Source organism: Tyto alba, unplaced genomic scaffold (assembly GCF_018691265.1).
Source record: "Tyto alba isolate M040663 unplaced genomic scaffold, T.alba_DEE_v4.0 Super-Scaffold_44, whole genome shotgun sequence".
In the NCBI taxonomy this organism is placed as follows: domain Eukaryota; kingdom Metazoa; phylum Chordata; class Aves; order Strigiformes; family Tytonidae; genus Tyto; species Tyto alba.
Window position 1 is genome coordinate 261,559 of NW_024881320.1, and position 25,844 is coordinate 287,402.

General features: G+C 40.6%; 2 protein-coding genes across 8 annotated transcripts in view; one reads left to right on the top strand and one right to left on the bottom strand.

The window, feature by feature from the left end:
- Positions 1-16,760, top strand: part of KREMEN1 (kringle containing transmembrane protein 1) — a 41,524-nt gene extending 24,764 nt beyond the window's left edge. For 3 of the 6 annotated variants that reach the window (XM_042805726.1, XM_042805722.1, XM_032986785.2), the window contains 4 exons: positions 1,681-2,013; positions 2,623-2,781; positions 4,623-4,707; positions 5,695-9,245. In XM_042805726.1, the coding sequence (XP_042661660.1) occupies positions 1,681-2,013; positions 2,623-2,781; positions 4,623-4,707; positions 5,695-5,857 (740 nt within the window). In that variant the 3' untranslated portion in view covers positions 5,858-9,245. Of the gene's footprint in view, positions 1-1,680; positions 2,014-2,622; positions 2,782-4,622; positions 4,708-5,694; positions 9,246-16,708 lie in introns of those variants that run through there. The other 3 variants (XM_042805725.1, XM_042805723.1, XM_042805724.1) reach the window with 3 other exon arrangements.
- The window catches only part of ZNRF3 (zinc and ring finger 3), a 99,220-nt gene continuing 87,369 nt past the window's right edge, over positions 13,994-25,844 (bottom strand). For both annotated transcript variants that reach the window (XM_042805721.1, XM_042805720.1), the window contains 6 exons: positions 25,107-25,238; positions 24,059-24,169; positions 22,639-22,806; positions 20,524-20,626; positions 17,961-19,706; positions 13,994-16,867 (listed from right to left, as the gene is read on the bottom strand). In XM_042805721.1, coding sequence (XP_042661655.1) covers positions 16,824-16,867; positions 17,961-19,706; positions 20,524-20,626; positions 22,639-22,806; positions 24,059-24,169; positions 25,107-25,238 — 2,304 coding nt within the window. In that variant the 3' untranslated portion in view covers positions 13,994-16,823. The remainder of the gene's footprint in view (positions 16,868-17,960; positions 19,707-20,523; positions 20,627-22,638; positions 22,807-24,058; positions 24,170-25,106; positions 25,239-25,844) is intronic.

Here is a 25,844-nt window from a genome sequence, read left to right on the forward strand (position 1 = left end):
TATTCTGTCTATTCAAACAATTCTATCTGATTGAATCACTAGCTCTGTTAGCATGGAGTAAGTGCCAAACACAAATTCCTCTATGGGCCCTACTACCTCTGTGGGGCCTTTCACATTCTTTCTATTCTTCTTTCATATTCTTTCAGTTCCTCTATAAGGTCTTTCATAGTGCGGCGCTGAAGTGTGAGGTTTGCTCAGGCTGTGATCAGGCCTTGCTCCAGAAAAAGAGAGAAATGTTTTCATGTGATTTTTCTGGCAGACATAGCTACTTCTTGTTCTCGTTCCCCCAACTCTCTTTTAATTTCTATTTATTAAAGCTCTTTCTCAGAGGCCTGTAAAAACAGACACTGCAAAACTTGCTTTATTTCCATTCTCACAGGCCTCTATTACAGGGCTTTAATTAAGCTTTCAGAAAAAATAATTATACTTTTGATTCTTCAGTCCTTCAGCCAATGATATGGGGGAGTAATAACTTGATCCAATCAGTTTTGTTGTGAAATATATTATTAAAAGTGTATTTAGGGGATATATAAAAATACATATATAAGCATATATACCTATATAGAATACATTTTAAGAGTTATATATGCATTAAGTCAGCTGGCTGGCATTTGAGCTTCTCTCTGGATTCATTGGTAAATAAGTTTGCACTTGGGAATCTGGATAGTTGTCAAGGAATATAAAGATTTACTTGGTGTGAACTTGTTTTGAATATAAAAGCAACAAATCCAAAAGATTTTCTTTAGACTTCATAACAGGATCTTTTGCTAAGTTACTTAGTGAAGGTGAGGTCAAACATTAACTGGACAAGATCAAAAGACAAGATGCTTAAGAAGCACATACAAATGGCCACAAAAGTGATTAAGGGATGACAGCATCATTCATACAGGGAGAGCCTGCGGGATCTTGGATTGTTTAGCCTTGAGAAAAGAAGGCTCAGGGCAGGATATTTTTAATTTGTATAAATAACCAATGGGAGGGTGTAAAGATAAAGCCAGACTCTCCTCAGTGTTATCTGGTGCACAGACAAGAGGCAACAGGCACAAATTGATAGACAGGAAAATTCATTTAAACATAAGGAAAAACTCCTTATGGTGAAGGTGACACTGGAGCAGGTTGCCCAGAGAGGTTGTGGAGTTGCCATCCTTGGCACCTCAGAACACAACTAGACGGTGTCTTCTGCTTTGAGCAGTGGGATTGAACTAGACAACCTCAGCTATTCTGTGAAGACTCATTTTTTTTCAGTTTGATGAGGCTGTGAAGGAATTTCAATAATTCAGCAGTGAGAGTTACAGTCACTAATCCTCTTGTCTGCCTGTTTGATAGGGATGGAGTTCACGTCCCAGAACCAGTCATTCAGCTTTCATCCTATTCCTGCAGGGATGCGGCAAAGGGCACACGGTTACATGCAAGGACAAAGGATAGTTGCAGTAATCAAAACTGATACATGGGTCTCAGAGTAATGAGAGGGAATGGGTGTATTCCAAGGAAATGCAACATAATACCTGTGCTCCCAGTCTGTCCAAGAGTAACAGTCTGCGACAGCGCATCCTGCTGAGGCAGCAAGCCTGTAGCTTCAAATCACATTTGAGTATTAGAATCTAGAGAGTGATAAAGCTGTGCATAATGAATGCATAACCTCGTGTTTTCATTTTTCTCCCTCTCCTCTTCTTTTCACAGCCCTTATTGGTGCCTGTGGAGGGAATTACACTTCTGCTACAGCTGTGATCTACTCCCCAGATTTTCCCGACACGTATGGCACAGGCAAAGTGTGTTACTGGACCATACAAGTTCCAGGAGCATCTCAAATCCACTTCAGCTTTGCCCTTTTTGAAATCAAAGATGCTACAGATATGGTGGAATTGCTGGATGGCTATACCTATCATGTTCTAGCTCGTTTTAATGGCAAGAACCGACCTCCCCACACCTTTAACATCTCTTTGGATTTTGTCATTTTGTACTTTTTCTCAGATGAAATCAATCAAGCCCAGGGATTTGCTATCAGATATAGAGGTAAGAGGCTAACTTTGCCATTTCTACCTTTCAATGAGCCGTTAAAGTGTTTAATCCATGCAGGAGATTTCTGAAGTGGCAAAAAAGCAAATATTTTAACTCTCATGTCTACAGGTGTTTCGTCTATCTTGCCACTGCTCAGTAGGTAAAAGCTTCACTAAAATTTCCCTCATTTTGGAACACCCCAGTCAGCTATGCCATGAATAGATAAACGTAATTTTTCAAAAATTCAATCCTAAACATACCTGCCTGTCAAAACAAATTGGAAAATTACAAAGCTGAAACAAAACAAAAAAAACTGCCGTCCATCTGCATCTTGGTTCATCTTGTCTCTTTGCAACAGTCTGTTCCACTCAGATCAAAAGTCATCAGGAGAGAACATTTTAGTCCTTGAGTTGTACCTACTGTTATGATGAACAATTATCTTCCAGAAAAATTCTGAGAACCCCAACCTGTTGAAGTACAGGCTTTTTCTGGCATCAGACATAATTTGACTATTAGAGTTCTCTAAGTAAACCAGAAAGCAGCACACGTCTATTTTCAAGCACAAAATAAAGCAGTTACACCTGTTAAAAAATTGTTATTGTAATAATACTCTTGTATTTTCAGCTGTGAAGGACAATGTGCATCAAAACAAGATTCCAATGAATCAGACCCTTTCAGAGAAGATAAATGATCAATCAAATCTCAGCATCAATGCAGCCCGATCATCAAAGATACTTTATGTCATCACAACCAGCCCAAGTCATCCTAGTAGCTCCATGCCTGGTAATATTACAAGAACATGTGGAAACGGGGAAAACATTTTGCCACGGTACAATCTAGAGTCACTGTTTCCTTTGCCACCTCCTCCACATTATCTGATTCACTGTGGCTTTTATTAATATATGAATTTTGGTTTAGTCTAATTACCACTAACTGTGCTGCTCTCATTACTTTTCAAAACTCAGTTCTCAGCATAAATGAGTTAGAAATAGTGTGAAGATGGTGAGTCTTTGAGAATGAAAGCACATGAGACTGTGAGTCAGAGCAGCCTCCTCACTAGAATCAGCTTCAGTGATCAGTACATAGCGCAGAGGCGGCAAAAGGTGCTGAAGGAAGCGCAAGGTTTTTGTAGAGTCTGGAAGAGCCTAAATGCTGGATGCATCCCAGTTATCCCAATTCACAAAAGCTACAGCAATAATACAAAGAGGGCTAGACAAGGATGAGGCAAGTTAATGGGTGCAGGGGAGATGCCACTGAGAACTGTCATGTGTCTAGAACTCACCTTCAAGAAATCAGGTAATTCAGGAAATGAATGAGTTGTAAATAATTGAAGAAAGGAAATGCACTTTTGGTGAATATCACTGTTGGTCTCGCCTGTCTTTCAACTACCCTGGGCATCTGTTTTTACAAACCGTTGAAGCTGGGCCTCGATCAGACTATGAACACTCTAATAGTCCTGTAGTGCTGAAGCTGTCTGCATTCCAAACCTGAAGCATGAGGACATGACTGCACGAGCTGCGTATACCCAAATTAACCAGGTTGCAGACCATGCCAAGGGTTGCGGGCAGATATTCTGGCAATAGGCCCAAGCTAGTGCCCGAGTTACCACAGCTACATTTAAGCTGCCTAGTATTAATTTAACTTGGACATACCGACCTAAGATGAAATAGCACCTTTGGATGTTACGCAGTTACGAAAATACTGCTGAAATCATCACAAACAGTCAATGCTTTGAGGAAAGGGTATTGGGTGCAAGGGACCGTATGCTTCCTTTATTTGCTGCTTTGAGCTTCAGGACTTCTTCAGGTGATGGCCTTTATTAAGTTCTAATAACTCAGGGTCCTTGCAAGGCTGTTCAGTGTCCTAAATGTCAGTTACATTCTGATGACATCCCTTTTCCCACCTCGACACACTGTAGCCTCTCACTGCAAGATTATGGAAGTCCAAATGAAAAGGTGATCTAATAATTTAGAAATCAGCTCCCTTCAGGCCCCAGTCTCTTAAATACTTCAACTGTTACCATGTGTCAAGCTGTTCTTTAAGTCCTGCTTGACTTGCTGGTACAACCAGAACTAAATTGGAAAGTAAAACACAATCACCAAGAAACTTAAGTGTAAGGTAATAAAGTAGCAGAACACAAATACCGATCACCTGTCTCAGTAGACTCTAGAAAGGAAGAAAAACCCCGCATGATACTTAGTGATTACTTACATAATTACTGATACAAAACTAGGACATCTCCTTGCAAACATGGTTACTACTGGTAGCATATATTCCAGTATGTTATTTAGTCTGCTTTTAAATTTTCCTCTGAGCTAGTTTTGGTTCCTTTCTGAGCTACTAGTTAGATGATTTTACCGGTTTATGCTTTGGATTTTCCCAATTTTCAATTTTATAGGGAGCAGTCCTGCATGGGAAAAAAACAGTTCTGACTGAGAGTTACAAAGTTTCTGACAGTCTTTGTAGAAAACACTTCAGGCATCTCCAAATTACAGTTCTGAATAAAGCATTAGAAGGCTATGTGTTTCTTCTGTGCAATATTCTTTCCTTAAAAACTGTAAGTAGATGAATGTACCGAGAGCCACTCCCTCTCCCTTCTCCCCTCTCCTCTTCTTTTTTTACAGAATGGACAATATATAGTCTCACAGCACTGCTCATCCTGAGTGTTACAGCCATAATAGCAAAGATACTCCTCCACATTACCATGAGGTGCGTATACAGCAAAACTGTCCCTGGGGAACTGACATCTCAGATCTGTACCAAACCTGGTACACTTCACTTCTCTGCCTTCTGATACTGTCAGATTGGTCATATTCAGAACCAGGTTACATATTACATATTTGTATCCTCATAGAGATACTAAATAAGCACATTTTTTAACTTTCCAGTCTGTTAGTATAGCATTTGCTGCTAGAGTATCTCTTCTGGTCTTGACAAGATTTGTATTTTAAGGAATAAAAAGGTTTCTCACACTGAGTGATGTTATATAGCGAAGAGGAGAACGTAATTGGCCACCTAGCATTGATGGAAAGAGGTCAAATTATGGTAACACTTTGCAGGAAAAAAAAAATTAAAACCTCACCCCAGATTGGGGAACTGGGGAAAAAAAGGTAGATGTAGGCTGGTTAATACTTTCTTTTACTGAAATATTGAAAACGGTTCAAAAGAGAGTCACAAAAAAGAAAATCTGTATTATGGTGTGACACTTAACCAGTGTAATTTTTTTTGCCTATTAAGAACTATGTAATTTTATTACTATATTTCTCTACACTTACACCAAGTAATTTTTGTGTCCTTCAGATGGACGCTCATTGAATGAAATGATGGGTGAGTTATCAACAAATCATAACAGCTGAATATTTTATTTACCTACCACAAACAGGCTTAAATATATAGGGAAATTAATTCATATTAATAGCAATTAATAATAGAATATGTACAGACTTCTTAGCTTAATGTCACTGCTTTCATTAGGTTAGCAACTATTCTAGCAACAGAATGCCTAACTTTTCATTTGGTCAAGAAATAACCAACAAACATTCCAAAAACCTAGATAACAGTGCAGCAGGTAGAAAGAAAAGGTGTCACAGATGTAGTGGAAGCTGCTAACGTCACCAGTATAGCAGTAATGCAGACATACTAACAACAGCAGCTTCCCAGGCACCTTAACACAGTGAATTAACACTTGTTTCCTAGATCCCATCAGATACCATCTGCAACTGAAACAGAAGATTCCAGTGAGGCTGCTACTGCTGGTGAGATCTGGAGTATATTTTACCAGCCATCCACATCAATATCCATCTTCAAGAAAAAGCTTCGAAGTCAACAAGATGATTGCAACCCACTAGTGGGAAACTGAAGTGTCTTTTGTTTTACAAGAATCAATCTTCTTAAAATCCAGGTGACTTGGGAATAATCTTTTTTTTTTTTTTTTTCCCTCCCAATTTCATACTCGTTTTCTAAAAAGTCCATTTCCAAAGGCCTTTAAGTGACTTCACCTATCTGCTGTTCTCTTGGATATACTAGTGACAACAGATTTCATTGTGGCAATAGTTTTGAAATATCTGGTACTCATCAAATCCGTAGGGCTGTTAATTACGGCCTTTAAACCAATGCACTTAAAATACATGTAAAACCCTATAAAATTAAAAATGTCCTGTACCCCTGCCAAAAGTAACTAAGTATCTGCAGGTTGCGGACTTCTTTTGTCCTGCTTTCCTGTACCACTGTATTATGTATCAGGCTACTTTAGTCCCCTTATTCTCAAGGCTGAAGACAGAGGTAGATACTGATAAACCTTTTCAGCTGCCACAGCAACCAGAGCTTATTTGCCTTACCGTAAGCATGTCTAAATGGTACTGTACGGTAAAGTGGGAGTCAGAGACTTTGAGAAGCTATCAGCCTGGTTGCCCAGTGGTCAGCTGTTTATAAATTTTCTGTTTCTATAAGCAGAGATGTACAATCAAAAAATCAAATTCAGGAGGCAAATACCCTATGGAGTTTCAGCTGGAAATGTGAGTTTTGATGAAGTAATGCTTACCAGGTCAAGGTCTGCACGAGCAGTGAAGACTTCTAAATGACTACGTCTGACCCGTCTCTCACCAACGATTATGATAATTTTCATATTCACAGTGATGCCTCAAAAAACTATTGTACTCTGGTCTGAAGCCCTGCATTCACTCTGGATGTAAGCTTAGGGATTCGTAAAGGATTGTCCAAAAAAATTGCAAAACCACTGAGTTTTTAAACAGTGAGAGTGACTAACACACATTCTTACTCTGAAGTTAAAGATACTGATCTCAGCAGCCTAAGTTATTACAGAGCTGTAGCCTGCTATCAACTCACCTACGTCAGGCTGTGGATCGGAACACGTACGTAACAGTTGCCTTGTTACTTAACCTGTGAGAAGAAAAAGAGTCACCTTGCATGCAAAATTAAAACTGAACTGCATTTTTAAGATTAATGCCCTTAATTGTCAAAGAACTGAAACATCGGTGAGGATCCGATCTGTGAAATACTTTCTCTTTGATTGCAACAGACAGCATTAACTATTTTTTTCTCTTTGGTAGAGTATCTGTCCACCTGCAATGTTCAGATTTCTCGTCCCACCACTGCAGTGAGTGTTTCAGCCTCAGCAAGATATGCAGAGAAAACTGACAATACAGAAGTCAGATAAATTGACTGGAAAAGTTTACTGAGTGAGCAGCTCCTCAAACTAAATTAGAGGAAATTCAGTGAGAGCCACTAAAGCACAGTAATTCTGGTTAAGATAAAAGGAATAAATATCAGTTCAAACACATACCAGTGGTCTGTGTATACCAGACTTGCAGTCAGAGAACAACTATTAAATGCATCTGCAAAAGATAACTAAGAAAAGTAAGAAAATTGTCACTGAGTTTAAATTCATTATAGTGTTTGCCCTCCTGTTTTTAACATATAACTCCCACCCCTTCATGTGGTCTATAGATTTCCTTGAAAAAATAGGGCATCTGAGAATTAAACACTGAAATACTGTGCCTTACTTGCCATTGTAGATCTAGTCTTTTACCTGAATTTAATTAATTCCAGCTCCATTTATGTACCACAGATGAGTGCCAGAGACAGCTGAGCAATACCACAATAAATGCTTAATAGAACCAAGACTCTACTGAGCCAGCAATTACCAAACTGTTTATATCAAAAAATGGAATATCATGGGAACATCTAGTACTTTCTTGCATGAGCTGCTGGAAAGAATACAGGAAAAAATAATTACAGTATCACCTAAAATCAAGACAGGCTGAGTTGTAAAATACACTGTTTATCTGTTATGTGTCATCAGTTTGGATCAAAACCCATCACCTGTTTCAGACCCAACAAAAATTTTTAAATTGCCTTTTAAAGAGTATGATTTTGCATCATGCTGTGTAGGCAAAGAGTCCACCTCACAGATTTGTAGCAAACCAAATTAGTTTGCTTCCCAAGCATGCTTAATATGATTCACTAATGATTAACCAGGAGGAGAGAGTCAGAGTGTAAAGCTAGATCCGTAAGAGTTATGAGCACATTGTAATGAATCTTTGTTTTATTGCCTTATCAAGTGCTCTTGAGCAGTTAAACATGAACACTCAAAGGGACATTCATAAAGCATTTAGCTAATGCTGATAAACTGAAAAAACGTGGAGAGCACCCCACGACTGATTTCTACCTACTGCAGAAGGAAAAAAATACTGCACTGTTAAGCTGCTCTTCATCAGTAAATAACTTAATTTCACTATAAAACTATAGAAAGCCCATTACAAACAACAGCAAAATCTACTATTACAAACTACTGCAAAATCTAGAGAATTTAGAAACTGAGATTTTTGCATTGGTCCCTTAACTATTTTTTAAATAATAAAATCTTACTTCACGGGCCTTTTTTAGGGAATGTTTATCCAATTTCTGTACAAGGACCCTTAAGAACAGAAGTTACAGCAGATTAATTTTCCATGGCAACAATGAACATGACTAAGCATAAGGTACGAGACAGTGCACAGGTGTATACACAGTGATAAAAGTATACAGGAAATTATGTTCCCCTTTCAGATTGTCTGATTCTAGATACCTCTAATATAGGAAACAGAGCAATAGATAGGAAGAAGTGCATGGACAGGGTTCCTTAAATAGCACTTGTTACTATGCGGGCCTGAGACCATAAAGAGCAGGTAGATCTCTGCTGTGGGTTTTTTCAAAATGTAGTATGGCCACTCGCACTCCTAGTACAAACACTTCACTGGTACAGTGATATATGGCCAGTGTGTATGGTGTCCATTAACACAGCACTTCATGCTCTTTGCTCTAAGGGTTTGGGGAGAGAACGAAGAAAAGTCTGACATGCACAACTGTTGTAATCCCGCATGGTTCAGCGTACAGGAACCCCCCTACAACACTAGCAGCTGAGTGCTGACAGCTGGAGGGCACTTGAGATGTTAGTGTTTATAGCATTTTCTTCAACAAATTGAAAATAACTGCAGAAGAATTTATTTGGAATGGTATCTGAATGGCCTTCTGACCTCCTACCTAGCAGTTCCCTCAGTAAGTTGGACAGACTGCAAATGTGACGTTGGCCACAATTTCAAAAGCAACTGTTTTGACAGCAAAACATCAGGAGGAGCTGCCTCCTCATACACAGGCATTCCAGCCCCTGCTCTGGCCCCCTCCTCACTCTGTTGTGTTGGTATGATTGGCTGTGTGGTGGTGCAATAAACTGATCAGGTTAAAAATTACCATCGCTTTTTCTTCCCTGAGTTCCTTTTAAGAGAGATGAGGTCTCTGATCTTGTTTGTGGGGTGGTTGCGCAGAGAGGTGAGCTAACACAGCTAAGGGGACAATGAGCCAAAGGAAAAAGACAGTCGTCTGCCCCGGAAGCAGGGGCTGTAAGTACTTCTGGTGGCACTGCCACCGTAGCAATCTGTGAGACTGCCTCCTTGTTTTATGCAGCATGTCAGTTAAAACAGCCAACAGTAGATGTGGACCTCAGGTGGAAGGGGGCCAGCTGGACAAATGGCCTCCCCAATTCGAAACTACTTTTAAAACTAGTTTAGTTTGTTGACTAAATGATTTTATATGTACTTTTGTCTTAATATTGTTATGCTGGGGGGAAATAGAGACTGTGTTATTTAAAAATATGTGATATGTTATCATAGTAATATATATATTTATATATGTATAGGAAATGCATTATTTAATACAGCATATTATGCTTGTATCTTGCTAACATTTTATAGGAAGAAAAGATGTTAGTTTACACTCTGGGAAAAATAAATTTTCTATACACTGTAACCATAGAAAAAAGCAAAGATAATTCATTGGTATATATGGTAGAGGAACACCGAGAAGAGAGTAATGCAGATGCAGTGTTGTGGCAGAACAGATGCTCAAGAAACAACTGCTTTAAGACGCACTTTCCTCATTTGAATTTCATTTCCAGCTTGCAATTGTATTAGGCTGTTCATCAGAATTTGCAAATTCATGTGCATATACTCTCAGGACCATTTTACCATCAAACACGTAATCTGCTTTTTCAATCAAGCATTAACATTGTCTTTTTAGGGCTTGTTTCTGCCAGATTTTCTACAGCCAGTACAACGTTGAGGAGGTCTAGTACACTGCTCATGCAGACAACCCAGTGGCATTACAGAATTAGTCTCGGTATTCCAAGCTCCCCTGGCAGGAGTATAAATGGGAGATTTTTTACTGATAGCCCTGGAAACTGTACTGAATCTGCAGCCTGTATGACCACAGGCCAAACACATTAGCAGACACTTGGCTGTCACTGAATGAGCATGACTAGCTATTCCAGTTTCATCTTCTGTTTAATAAGCCTTCTCAGGCAGTGGGAAGGACTGCCAACAGATTTTTTTTTCTACTGCACCACTTTGCCTAAAGGAAGGGTGAACTACAAAAACAACTCCTGACAAATACTTGTCCAACTAGTTCTTAGTACCTTGCAGCAACGGTATTTCGCAATCTTTCAATGAAATATAATCCAGTGGTAGTTTCACCTGAATATTATTCTAGACGTTTAGGAACCTTAACATTCTGCTGCCTCGAGATCTTGAGATTGAAAAATATAACTGCCTTCAGTCCATACAATTTTTTCTATAACAACATACCCCCCAACACACATACATTTCATGCAACTCATAGTTTCTCAACTTTGCTGAGCACCTGTGCTTTGGGATGAAATTTGGCATTCTGACTTTCAGTCTCAAGAAAACCTACTGTAAATCCAAAGGCTGTCCCATGAACCAAATACGCCTGACAAGAAACCGGAGTAAATCAAACCTGAAATGCCTCACTGCTGTGTTTATACATGGTCATTCTGCATTCAGCAAATGGTTGTAAGTAGTAATTAAGTAAATACAGTGAATTTTTGCATGAGGAGTTCAGCTAGCATTGCTAAAGTATAGACAAGCATCGAATAAAGGAGTCAGAAACTGCTGCAGTGCACCAGCAGATTGCAGCAGGCTTGTGTGCCATGGAGGTTAGAAGAGAATATTTGAGCTGAAAATGCTGAGAATGATTACATATGGAAAATAAGTTATCGCTCTAAAAAGCAGTTTCTGAGGTAACAGCAAATCGAAGTTTTCAGTTTACGTATCTTCAAACTCTTAGAAGTAACTATAACAATCCTTTCAGTGATTTCTTTACAAATTGCAGCAACATTTAATGCCGTTTCCACTTTCTTGCGATATTCATCTTTTCTTCATGGATTCTTCCTTCTGACCAAAATAATGCTACACTCACCCGAAGACATCCTCAGCTACATTTTATGTAAATGTCTGAATACCAGTGTCAGGTATCAAAACTGTTTCCAGCTTTTCATGTCAGAACTCAAACCCTCATTTACTTTTAGAAATGCTACTGTCACAGGGGATTGGCCTCCCCTTTCAAGGGAGATCGCTCTGTTCTTTCTTGCCATTCAGGTTATGAGACTCCTCTTACACTTCTCTTTATTCTGGGAACTGTTGCCTTTTTTCCTTGTTTCCTAAGCAACAGTTTCAACCCCCATGAGGGAAATCGTATTCTTTATTCTGAAAAAGGCACTTTTCTATGAAGCATTTAAGTCACAGGAGCACAACGCTTCCACTGCAAGATAAAATATCTGGTTTCAGGTATGCTGTTTTCCCCTTGGCCAAAGACGTAGGTCAGTCTGGCTCCACAGAGTATGAACACAGCCACCCTTTTAAGGACACTTTCTTCTTCACACTACCCAAGTAATAACCAGTGTTACCTAGCAGCTGTCATAGGATTTAACAGATGCACCCAATATTGCTAAAGCAAAAATGAGATAGTGTTACAGAAACACCAAGTGTTACCATAATGTACACTCTCATTAAGAATAGTCTGCTCCTGCTCTTCTTGCTTTACCATTTGAAAGTTCCTTGGAAGTTTATGGTGCTCACAGGACTCTCATTTTGTCACAGATTTGCTCCTTAAATATTGAACCTCAACAGTGAAAAGAACCTCGCCCCGCCAAATATAAAAATATTAATTTTTGATAGAAAATGTTTACATTTAGTCATTAAAAAAAAGGCCACAACAAAGAAGAGGCAGAATAGCATGCACGCGTGCGCGCGCACACACACACACAACAAAGTACCACATTCAAGTTTGGCCAACAATCCACGATTGTCTTTCTCAAAGAGCCAGAGTATGGGCTCACTGAGCATTTTGTGGGACAGGAAGGGTAAAGGTACGTCTTGTTCTTAAAAGCACAATCACCTCACGGTTTTCATCAGAACAAGAAATGAGAAAACAAAACCCTATTCAGCAACGGCAAACTATGAAGGAGACTCAGACGTGACCCATCAACATTAGGCATATCAGCCAAACGCATCTGGCAAGTTTTATGCTATTTTTAAGAACAATTGTTTAATGAACTAGTTTGTGAATAAAATGCATATCTATAATGATTGGCAATTACCAGGATTCTGTTCTCCAAGCAAAAAAAGGGCACGTACTGTGATTGGGAAGCACTTGCTGGTGCTGCTTAACTCCTTCCTGCCTGTTGCTATTCCATTATTGTGCCTGTCTTCTCACACTGACCAGGCTTGCCCATAGTACTTGAGATGAGGATGAAACTGATCCTCATGCTAGAAGGAGTCCAATGCAAAACGATACTCTTCAGTTCAACAGTCTGTCATCCCAAATGTGGAGCTTTCACATATGAAACAGGGGGTTGGAAAGAAGTGAGGTTCATTTCTCCTCTGAATTCTGAAGTGACTGAATTACAGTGTGCTTGTAAGTCCAAGGGATTACTGGTGAAAAATCTTTGGAAGAAGGAAGAAACTGGAGCAGACTGGAAAGGATTTTTTTGTGCATGCGTGTGTGTCACTGGATGGAAAATAAATAACGTATGGAGGCAAACTGTTTACATCATAACATATAAACAGGTATTACATAAATACATACGTGTACACACAGACACACTCAGGTTGCTCTTCACGCATCTCCAAGCCCTTCTCTCTCGTTGCCTGCATAAACATCTTTGCTCAAATTATGCCCTCTGCCGACGAAAGGGAGTGGCACAGCACTGATTTTTCACTTCGTGAGACCAGTGATTTCATGAGCCAGGGTAAGGACTTGGTTCTTGCTTGACTATTCAAGCTGTGATTTATGCAGTGGTGCTCACCTGGCTGTCTCGGGTCTCAAAAGAGTCTTCTTTCAGGACAAAAAATTATCTTTACCTGAAATTAAACCAGACTCAAGTTCCCCTGCTACAAAGAACAGGCAGGTTCCAAACATAAATGAGGATGCCTTTCAGCAGATGTTTCACTCCTCAGGTGCCTGGAGGCTTCAGGGGCTTCTAAGACCTGTTCCCCCCCCCCCCCCATATAAAAGCCCACGCGCTGTCCTGTTAGTCAGGGACTGACACACTGCAGTCTCAGCTTCACTCCATTTCCTTCCCTGTTTTCCCTGGCAGAGCTCTTCATCCCATCTCTTCCACAGCATACTCTGGGGCACTACTTTCCTAACCCTTCGCTTCTCCTACATCTTTGCCTTCCTTCCTACATAATCTTTGTTTTCTTGCAATGAATATATCAAGCTTCCCCCCTCCTCAGCAGCAACACGAGCCAGCTGTGACCAGGAGCCCTCACGTAACACGGACACTGGGTGAGACTTCCTGGGGACAGTATTTGGAAGACAGGTAAAACTGTCAAATACTGGACTTACACTACACACAATACCAGGTAAAAAATACTAATTTCTGTTGGATATTCAAGTGTGGCGCTTGCTAAAGTTGAATGGTCCTGAGATAGGATATTATGGGTTGCTTCCAAAAAGAAACATTTCTGAACTTGTTATCATGATCATTTTTGTTAGGGTATATATGTGTGTGTATGTATACACATATCCATCTATCATTTTAAAAAAGGAAAAAAAAATAGCAGTATATCTAGGACTATATTTTGAGAAGCACAGATCTGTGCCCTTTCCCCCACAACACGAAGGACAATCTCCACACGTATATGCAATAAAACTGTATTTTTGTGTGGTTTTGTCTTTTTTTTTTTAATACAGACATTTGTACACTTTCTTACAAAACTGCAGGTAACTACAACTTTTCTTAAATCATTTTTGGTCGGCAAGTACTGTAAAATCTTTGTGTGCAATTATCATATATTTACAGGGCCTCATGTTAGTGATTTTCAATGATTATTACAATAACGTCACACACTCTCAACATAAGACATGGCTTAAGATAAATATATTAGTAAATAAATATTCTGAGAACATATTTCCATAGATGAAATGTGCTGCTATACATATACAGAATATATACAAGATGTTTTCTAGCTTTTAAAACATTTTTAAAAATGGTAATGAAGGAGAAAGAGCCCTTTGACCATATTACAAATCTTTACAGCAAATTTTATACAAAACAATTTTAAGTGCTATAACTTTAATTAAAAACATTTTAAATAGTGCCTCATGAGCCAAACACAATGACAACTGTTCATGTAAGTAGTAGAAAGGCATTTTGTTATAAAAACCATCTATCACAGCCAGCTAGCCTGTAAGTCTGTACGGACATACAGGTAGCAGGGAATTAACTAGATGTTGAATATAAAACCGAATACAGAAACCAGGTGTAGGTACCTCTGTGGTAAGGCCTGCAGAGACTGTTGTACTGGCAGAGATTTCTGTAACACGTGAATAAGACCAGTACATCCAGGAACATCACGAACCAGAATAGGAATTTTTTTTTTATAACCACATCTTACCACAACATGTTGTGTAGTTACAGAGTACAACGCATCTTAGGTGGCCTTAGACAGTGCCTCACAAAACACCAAGCAGAATAACCAAGGTAGGATACCACAGCTTCTACAATGCATTTCTTTTGAGTGGAGGAAGGAGAAAGGTAAGACTTAAAAAAACAACCAAACAAAAAACCCCAAACCTTTAGAGTTTATTCTCCCAACACATACTGCTTACTTCAGTCATTCAGAGAATGAGTAAGTTTTCAATAAGCTTTACACACACAAACTGTGTTTATTGGATTTTTTCTTTTGATCCTATACCCAGATATTGCCTTGTATTAATTCTCTGAACAGCTGGATTTTGGTGTTTGTTCATTTAAAAAGATTTAATGTGAATTCCTTTAAATAGAATTATTTTTTCCTAACTTACTGAATACAGAAACTAAAAGTAAACAGATGAATGTATGTTACTACTTAGATGTTTGCTTCTTTTAAAATATTTGATTTGTGACTTAAAGCAAACAAGTTACCTTTGCTGGTTCTCACAATTAGCCTGGTGCTGTCAAGGACATTACTTTGGCAGAAAATGTAACATGAACTGTACATCTCTTTTTTCACATCTTTTAAGTATCTCCAACGTGTACTGAACTTTGGACAAATCTTTTCAGAAGACTGGCACCGTGGGCATTAAATAATTTGTTTCCCTTTAGGAGAATTCCTGCTGTGAATACACCAGACAGGATGACACTGTGTCCTCAGGCACATGCAGCATGACAGGCAATTTAAACCATGCTATGGTAGCCTCTTACTCAGAAGCCGCTGTTTCCACAGGAAACAATTGCTATCAGAAGTGACGACATATATTATCTCATGATAACAAACATCCCCACTAGTACAAGAACAAAAGTATGTGCCCAGGCTAATGGGGTACAGAGAGAACTCTGTACACAAGACAAAAATGAAGCACAGCTGGCTGGGCCCAAGAAACCTTTAAAACAGATTGATCTATGGAAGCTACATCAACCACAGCAAAGAAGAAAACAATGAGTAAATCATGTCCCTCACTTTCTCACACGCACAAAAGGTGACAAGTACTGTTTCCCTTAGGCATGCTTGCAGTCTATAAGAAAATAAGACACCTTCTGACCTGTTTCCAAAATGAGCCAGCCAAGCTGCCAGCACTATGCAAGCTCTGTTTTCCTGCATATGCCAGCATTCCTCAGAACCGTAACAGGGGCTACAGGTGCCTGGAAAACTTCGTATGGAAGGCAAGGGTCATTACCTACAGAGGTACTGACCTTTCTAAGCACGCACTTCTAGCATCTGTTTGAGGGAGGGGTCCCCAGAATTTTTCACCAGTCAGAAGGTACAATGAGGTCCACGGTTTAGCAGGAAGCAAGGATGAGAACATTCTGAGCTACCAGTTTCCCTACTCCCACTTTCTTTAAACTAATCATAATGGCAGGAGACCCTTCCCAGCCAAATCATCAGAGCAGCATGAAAGGGAGAGGAGGGGAGAAGAGAAAGGAGACAGTCCAATGCTGTACCTCCCTCAAAATCACTCATGTAATAACTTGCTGGCTACTAGGATTTGCTACTAAGATTAGTCGGTATCTGAGCATCCATTCAGCAGCTGTATCCTTCTGGACTACTATATTTCAAGGTGCTATCTGGTTTCTAAGGCAGGTGTAGCCCTGAGCTTATCAAAGGCTGGACTCCTTTAAGTAGGAGATAACAGCATCTACACATAGCCTGGCTTATTTAACACTCCGTGTTACCTCTCAGCAAGAGCTGACACGGTCACTTCTAAAAGGAAAATATAAATAACACTTTGTCATTTAATATAGAAATGACACCAGAGCTCAGAAACGCTCCACATGGGCTTTGCACACAAATGGAGGCCTGAAGGCTTCAGGCAAGAGGGACAAAGGAGACAATCAAGCTGATGCAGATGCAGAGGAAGAGGAAGTATGGGAGGGACTTCTCCACATTACCACTTTTGTGTGTTTGTCAAAGCTTAAAAAAAATTAAGTCCATGAGAATTTGGAGTCTCTGATAAGCTCTGCTTCTCCATCCAGGAACATGTGGACAGGTCTAGTCACCAATTTGGCTTCTCTCCAAGGGATGAGATCCAGCACCTGAAGGATAAAGAAAACTAAGGAACATTGCATCTAGAATATTGCATGCAGTTTTGGGGCCCCCAGAACAAGACATTGACTGACTGGAGCAAGTTCAGCAGAGAGCCAAGAGGCTCAGAAGGCTGGAGCACTCACCCCGTGAGAAGAGGCTGAAGGACTGGGGCTTGTTCAGCCTGCAGAAGAGAAGGCTGGGGTGGCAGCCCCTAGCAGCTTTGCAATACCTACGTGGAGGCTGTCACAACGATGGAACCCGGGTCTTCACAGTGATGCATTTTGGACAAGAGGTAAGGAGCTTAAGCTAAAACATAAGGTGTTCAGCCTGGATATAAGGCAAATCTTTTCACCATGCTGGCTGTCAAGCACGGGAACAAGGGCTCAGAAAGGGAGTGCACTCTGTGTTCCTGGAGGTTGTCGTGGCCTGACTGGGGAAACAGTCTAATCTGACAAACTGAGTAACTTGGTCTGATCTCAGAGCTGGCTCTGCTTTGAGCAGGAGGTTGGACTAACTGATGGCCCAAGGTTCCTTCCAACCTAGAGCACCCTACAATTCTATAAACACTCTTAAAGCCAGCCCTGGCAAGGCAGGTAAGGAATACCCCCTTCATTCTGTGAGTGGTTCTTTTGTACCCTTGTGTATGTCAACAGCAGAGACTTTCCCACATATTCTTCTATAGCAATTCCAAGTTTTTCATTCATTTTCTTTATCCTTCAGCTTGTCTGTCCTCTCCCAGCACCATGGCCTTGCCGACGTAGGCAGCTTGCCACAGTTGCCATGACGGGTGCAGTCCCTGGCTGTGGGAGCTCTAATGAGGGCTTGGTACTAGCAGTCACTTTTTCCCCCTCCCCATAAAGGAGGAGTATGAAAGCTCTTATAGGGTTAGATGGTAAACTATCATCTTCTGTTCCTCTAGCTATGACCAAACCGGCCCAGGTAACAAGACAGTAACACTTCTGGGCAAAGGATTAGTCAGTAACCTGTTCTTATACAAAGGATGGCAATGAACTTTATGGCTGCGGGTACCTAGGAAGCTGGCAGCATTTCATACGCTAGGACGGAAAGGTAGCGACTAATCAAGAAAAGCATGCAAGTTACCTGTGGCCATTGTGGTCGTCATCAGGTTCTGGGAGTTCAGAGTGGGACTGGGAAAGAGCATTCCGGCTTCCTCCTCCTGAGAGTAGTTCTGCCGCAGGAATGATGCTGCCTTGTAGCACACCTCCCTCTCGTCCTGTACCTCTCCTATACCTTGGCAGTGCAGGTAAGTATCTAGCTCAGGTGTTCCATCCCAGGAACTACAGCCTCCCGCATGGGTCCCTTGGCATTCTGTAGGTAGGATCAGCTCACAGTCTCTGTCTTCAGGAATTATGGGAATGCGTTGACCCAGATCACATACACCCTTACAGCAGCTTGGCAAGGTGTCATCAGGAAGCGTGTACTGGACATTCACTGCATAGTCTTCTGTATAGCAGCCAGCACCTCCACTGCCACTGTTGCTGCTACAGGCTACCTGCTTCTCTTCATAGAAGCAGCAGGGCAACCCCTCACATTTTACCCCATCTGTCCTATGCAAGTGGTCTGAGTTAATACTGTACAAGCCCGGGGTGTTCCCTGACTGTGGTTCTGCTCCTGGGCCACACGTCCCCCACAGCGGAGAGCTAAGGAAGAGTGCACTGCAGTCAGCTGTCCCATTGCTTGGCTCCAGGGCAGAGTGCTGGAGTTCAAAGCAGCATGCGCATGCTTGCTCCATAAACGGCCCTGCTATCTCTGGATTCTTCCAGTTCCTTTTAACATCCAAGGCGGCACCAGGAGTGGCCTCATGTCCTCCCTCTGAGGTAGTGCCATTTGGATCCCTGTGCTCTAGCGAGGAATTACTGCTATAGTTCATATCCATGCTGCAATTAGACAGTTGGTCCCCTGAGGAAGAAGCTGGCACAGGCCGACAGTCAGCACCCACCAGACTGTGACCATGAGCTGGAAGCTCGTCCTGGTGGGGGCCCTCCAAGAGAACAATTGCACCCCTGTTTGCACCACCAACCTCACCCACTCGGCAAGGGCTCTTACTACGGTAAACGTACGGGTCATAGTCACTGCTCAAAGAGCTGCGAAAGGTGGAGCAGCTCCCATAAACCCCTTGGTTGCTGACCTCCGTGCAGTCAACCATGGAATCGCTAGAGGAGCAGTGGCACTGACCAGAACTGCTGCTGCTGCTGTCACTCCCAGGGCAGTCAGCCAAATATCCACTGCACACCGAACGATGACCATGATAGCAGCTAAAGCTGGAGGTACTGCCGCTCTCCAAGCGGGATGAGGGCACTACATGTACCACAGGAGGGAAAAGCATGCTGCTACCAGGCTGAAAGGCACGGGAAGGACCCTTTGAGGAAATGCCAGCTGCAAGCTGTCCATCTTGCTCAGGGTAACTAAGGCCTTGGAAGTAGTAGTGCTGATACATGGTCTCATATTGGGAAAAGCACGCTGCTTTGGAAAAGTTGCGTCCGCCAAACTTGGGTCTTCGGAAGTTGTGAGCTGGGGAGTAAGCCCTATGTTCCAGGCTACAGTGATGCGTGTTTAAAGCATGGTCCAAATGAATAGGCTGGTAACTTCGGATATAGGCTGGGGATGGGGCTTGGTAGAGGCTCTGTTCACCGTGTCGCTCAACTGTAAGTACTGTGATCGGGTTTCCATGAGGGTCCATACTTGTCCGAGTGGGATATGCTGTTATCTGGTTTGCTCTGTGCACCCGGCCTGGGTAATGGACAGGCAGAATCACCCTCTGCTGCCGGCTGCGTGCTGGGTTGATGGATTCCAGACAGACTGGACCTGCATTTCCCTTCTTCTGTTCTGAATGAGAGAAATAAGAGCGGAGAAGTAGAAGTAGGAGGGAATAAAAAGGTAAAAAGGAAAATATTTTATGCAAGACAGAAGGAGATTTTGTTCTGAATTTTGTTACATTACGCACACAACAGAATTTATAAAAAAAAAAAGCAGCACCAACTCTTTACAGAGAATGAAAAATAACAAAACAAAGTCAGTCGAGAGCATCTGCCTCGAAGCCTCTGAAGCACCCAATTGTATTTGCTTAAAAGTGAAAAGGACTGAAGTGATTTCAGATACTGTTCTCATATGTGAAAAACCTTCTGCTTACACATTATTCCTGATCCTGCAGGTTAAGAGCAAGGCTGGCAGTCATTGCTTGTGTTTTCACTTTACACATTATTTTACATAAGCATGTATTATTATTAAATTTTTTCAAGGCAGAAGAAATGGAAAGGGGAGACGCCAAGTAAGAGAAACCACACTCCAAACTACAACATCACGGAAAAATAAAACCCAACACATTGTCTTTTCTTTATAATTATCAGGAGAAAACATAGGCATCTATGGTATCTATTTGTCCTCCTTGCATTCAGAAGCTGACCAATGCTGCTCTCTGCTGGGCACTGCACCCAGAATGAAGGAAAACCAGAAATGCGACCTGTTATTCCAAGGCACGCAGTCTTTTTCAAAAAACTTAGTCCTAACTATCACTAGGGTTGCGTTGCAATAAAAACTATCAGCTCTATGGAGATTTACAAACAGGCACAATTTCTGTGTCATTTTGTAAGCTGTTAAATCCGAAACTGACGACAAAACAAAGCTTTCATACTGCAGCACTTACCTATGATATTATGGCGGCAGTGAGGGCAGGTATGATGCTGCAGTAGCCAAGGATCCACACATTTCTTGTGAAATCGGTGCGTGCAGGGAATGACACGCAGTTCCTACAGGAACAGATGAAGGAACATGAAAAATTACTCCTTCCTAAAGAGTGAATTTTTCCCTGCTTATTCCTAGTTTTTCTAACTTGGCTACTACATGGATCAATTCTTCACCTCAAAATGGTATGAAGGAAAAAAATGCCATCTGTTCAACACAGCCAAAAGCACAACAGCTAGTGATCAGGTGTCACTAAAAGAAGAGTCTGCAGGCACGTTAGAACTCTGTGCAGATATACTACACTTCTCTAGGACACTTTTTGCTGTGTGTCCCTATGACCTAACACCTTGAAGGAGCCCATCATTAAAGTTTTCCTTAATATATTAGATTAACTTTAAAAAAAAAAAAAAAATCAACAGAGTTCATTTGATGATGCATCCTGCCTACAACTATTAGCAATGGAAAACACTCAGGGAAAAGCAAAACCAACATGGTGTATATGATACTTTTCCCTTTGCCCAGCACTCTCATCCTTCAGCTATTATCTGTTTACAGGACTTCCTGAGCCTGCTGGATATCTACCAGTTCAGAAACCCGCAGCAGTTCTTCCTTCCAAGTACTGTTCAAGTCTCCACATGAGCTCAAGTTCTGAATTTGTAACATGCTTTGGCATGAAGGACTACTACCTGCTGGTGTAGAAACACCACATTTTGATTCAGATTTGATCCTAGCAGTTTCATTTTATTGCATCCAATCTTGTATTGGAAAAAAATGTACGTCTGATTCCTGTTCACACGCTCCATTCATGGTTTTGTACTCCCTTCACCTCCAAGTAACCTAGGACTAAACAGTCCTAGCCTACTTGGTCATTTTTTTGTACAGAAACCATTCCCAATCTTTGATCACTTTGAGACTGCCCTTTGCTGAAGCACCTTCATTTCCAACATATCTTTTGTGAAATGAGATCATAAGTGCACACAGTACTCCAGTGTGAGAGCATGACTGAACTTAGACAGTGGTGTAATTATGTTTTCTGTTCAGATCTCTAGACTTCCCTGTCTCATTTCTAGTATCTGATTTGCCTCTTTGGCTGACACAAAGCACTGATCTGCTTTCACAAAGCTATCTAAACCAGCTTTAAGATCTTGCTCTTGAACAATAATGCTCACCTCACAACCCATCACTAATACATGTGAAGCTCTTCCCTATGTGTATCACTTCATGCTGAAGTTCACGCATGAATTTCCTGTCCAGTGAGTTTTGTACAGCCCTTCTCAAGTTCTTGCCTACCTTCATCCTTGCTACTCTGAATAATTTCCCATCGGCTAACTTCATTAACTTTCTATTTGTAGCTTGTAGCACTCAAATACTCCAGCTGGTATTTTCTATTGCCTTAAAAATGACAAATCTTTTACAAATAATTACAAAATAAAATGTCCTCAAATAATTTTTTTATATGAACATTTAAAGCTGTGATTATTGACTGCCTCTGTTCTAAGGAGCCTATTTCTTCCTCTGGGTAGAACCGTGTCACAGAAAGCAAGCACTGACACCAATGCAGCCATGGTAACTGAGAAGTCAAAAAATGGTTCCTGAACTTTTTAGCATCTCCTCCTTCTCCTCCTCTGGTTTCCCAGCAGTGCTGTGTACCTGACATTTTAAAGACAAGATGCCATCAAAGCTTGAGAAACAAAACACAAAATGTATCTCTCATGTCCAACAGAGTTTGCACGCACCATCACATCAGTACACCATTTGTTAAAAATACCCAGAGAACTAAATGCTGAGGTAACCCTGACTTCTTTACGATTTTTTTCTCAGAAAAGTAACTTGATGTAGCTAGCAATTTTCAGAATGAGATCCCTCACCTCTCACTTCACAGTATGGGGAAAAACCCTTGAGATTTCTTTGGGAGCTGTAGAATGCAGATGAGGCTGGGCTGGCTAGACAGTGTAATCAGTGTGGCAAACAGCACAACCTCTGTACACAATGTACCAAACAACCAGCCACGTACCACAGCGCTAAAACAAACTAGCTACATTCTCAGCCCATGTTGAAGAAACCATTTATCCTTTACCTCCCCATCAATGTACTTCTCCAAGCAGATGGCACAGTCAGAGGTGGAGCTGCTACTGAGTGTGTCCAGTGCCCCACAGCTACCTTCCCGGTGTCCCTTACTTTTGGACTTAAACTTCCTGGTCTCCATTTTTTCCAGTGCTTGCACTGCAAGCCTGTTCATGGAATTCTACAACAGAAGAAAGAACGACACAAAAAACAAAACAAAACAAAACAAAAAAATCAAAACAAAATAAAAAAAGCAACATTTCTGCATAAGGGACTATACTGTAGTAGCAGAGAAACACCACTGTATCAAATTAATGTATCTTACCAAAACATGTCAGGCCCAGACTAATACACAATTTAATGAATTAAGCAGAGAAGGCTAATTAGAATTTAGATCAGAAGCCTCATGAAAAGAAAGTATGCCACATGCAGTAGTGAAAATGATAAGCTACTTTGAATTAAAACAGGGTGAAGGTGCTGACAACTGGGATACATGTCAACTGTTCAATCAACAGGCAGTAACTATTCATGGTGACATATAAGACCTAGCCAGGAACTTTTTTTGAACTGTCAATATTGACCGTAATGCCCCATTATGCTGTTGCTACCATAATACCGGAAGCAACGCTCGAGCGGGATTAAAATGAAATGTTACTGCATTAGCTGTATCGCTTTCCCTTCACCCCAAATTTAATCAATAACAGAAGTCGAGAAGGCAGTGGGTTGTTTTAATTTTGCTGCAGAATTTATCATCCCCCCTTTTTAACACTGTTTTTTAACACTGCTGTTGGTCCATAACATCTTTGTATTCCTATTCCATATGTTCAAAGCAAGAGTCCTAAGCACCTACAGTGCTTTGCGTTACTTCTATGTGTATATACTAGACAGTTTACAACTACAAACTTCAGTGTCCATTAGCTTCCATTTGCTTTCCCTTTCATGTTTGACAGGACAAACTCCAAGTATCTCACCTACAACTTCTCCTAACCAAACTTTTTACCTCCAAATCTCTGTCGTTAAGAATCAACAGATGTTATTCTATTGAAAAGAGCTGCAATTTATTTCCAATCCTGATATTCTCTCCATGATACAGCAACAAGAGCTTGGGCTTGTAGGAGTACACCAGCGCTCCTGATAATCAACCTCTGAACAACCCCAAATGTTCTTCCTTCCCAATGGCTAAATGGACTGCTTCCGTACTCTTTTCTTTTCAGGATTTAACTGAATGAACATCACAGGTCAATGTAGATCTCCTTTAAAGACATTTCCAATTTTTCCAGGGGGCTATATCCACGGATAAAACCCCTTCCACTAAGATGGCTTTCCACAAAGAAGTCTGTATTTGGCATTTCCAAAAGTAGCAAACAAGTTCGAGGGCAAAGTAAGAGAAGCTAACTTTCAGCATTCAGTGAATACCCCATTACTGCTCTTACCTGACTACGCCGCTGTTTCAGTTTGATCTTGACAAGAAGAATGAGGCAAACAAGAGACACAACCACAAAGAAGGCCAGGAAAATTCCCATGTCAAAGTACTCGGTGGGTTGCTTAAAAATTAAACCAAAAATGTTATTTTTCCTTTCTTTAGATCATACTCAGATCTACTGTTCCTCTCCTCTACTTTCTCAGTGGTCACTGTCAAATGTATACAATCATAATGGCAAAAGTCAAAGTACACACTGTTGGGGTCATTAACTAGGATTCTATGAGACAAAACCTGGTTTTCGTATGTCACTGCAAGTGAATGAAATACACAGAATGCCAGTCATGAGATGTCACATTTAGCGTCTCTGAATCAATCCCACAAAACCCAGGTTTTTTAACTGGGTGAATCACAGTAAGACAAATTTTCATGATTTCTTGATTTGCCTGTATACTTAAGTGAGTGAAAATCAACACTTGAATTTTCAGTGAATGGCCAACTTCTCAAATACATTTCTTAACAGAAGAATTCCATAAAAATAGAACAAAACCAAAGTGGTAACTGGGACATGGATGACCTCCAGCTTTGTTCTTCTGTAAACTACATGTAGACAGTGTTCAAAAAAACTCTAGAAAAACAATTTTATATTACAATTACAAATATCAGCTATCAAATAATAAACCCATGTTTAAAGTACCGCACAGAATTATTAGTTAACATAGGGCAGACTGTCTTACAAATCTGAACTACCAGGAGTGTGCAATAATTAAGTTATTTAACTAAGAAAAATAAGAATGTCTATTACAGAAAATTTTTAGCCATTTATATATTCAAAAGAATCCTTATGAATGACAGCAGATGCCACATGGTGGATTCTATACTTACATCAAGTGTAATTGCTTGTCCACAGTGCAGTTGCTCAATTTATTTAGGTCAACAGAATTTCACATGTATTAATGCTCCCGGGGAGCATCAAAACATCTTCACACTCAGTGCAGTTAGCCAGCACTGCACGAAGTAACAGCAGCGTAATACCTAGGTAAAGTTTCTTAAAGTCTCACCCGTGGGGGGCGATGCTGAATCCTCGCTCGTGCCACTTTCTGCTTGTTAACTATGTTCATTAGCTTGACAGCATCAGCACCCTTCACATACACCACTGGTCTCTTCAGAGGGTCCTCTGAGCCCTGGTTCAGCTAGAACAAAAAAAATAATCTACTCAAAAGCCACGTTTCAGGAAAACGACCTGTCTTTTGGACACTGGAGAAAAGAGTAAAGGAATATGAATGTGGAATTGATTCAAGCTCCAATTGTTCTCTTCTAGGATAGACCTTCACTTAAGTATTCCACAGAGTTAGATCTGAATTAAAGTTTGACTTAAACTGCTTTATTTTTTCTGATCAAAACTAAGATTAAGGATAAGAAAATGTTATTCCTGAACAGCAGCTTTAATTTAACTGCATTATGTGCCCTTGCATATATTAATTCTGTGATAAGTTAAGCCTCATAATGAAGAATAAAAATTAGCACATTTCAAAAAAATAGGTCTTGCTACATTTTCTGAACCTTTTGTTATTTCAACTTTTTAGTTATATTATTCACATACAAATTTCTTCAGCTTTCTGAACAATTTAATGTCAGAGTCATGTCTTTCAGGCTCTTTGTACCTAGCCAAGTTATTAAAGTCTGTGATTTCTGCTGTTTAACACAGCAAAATCATTCGAACAGTAATTTGGGTTTTGGCAACCACTAGAGCTATTGATTGCAGGGTGGGGGCCTCAAAGACTAAAGCATATGAGTAG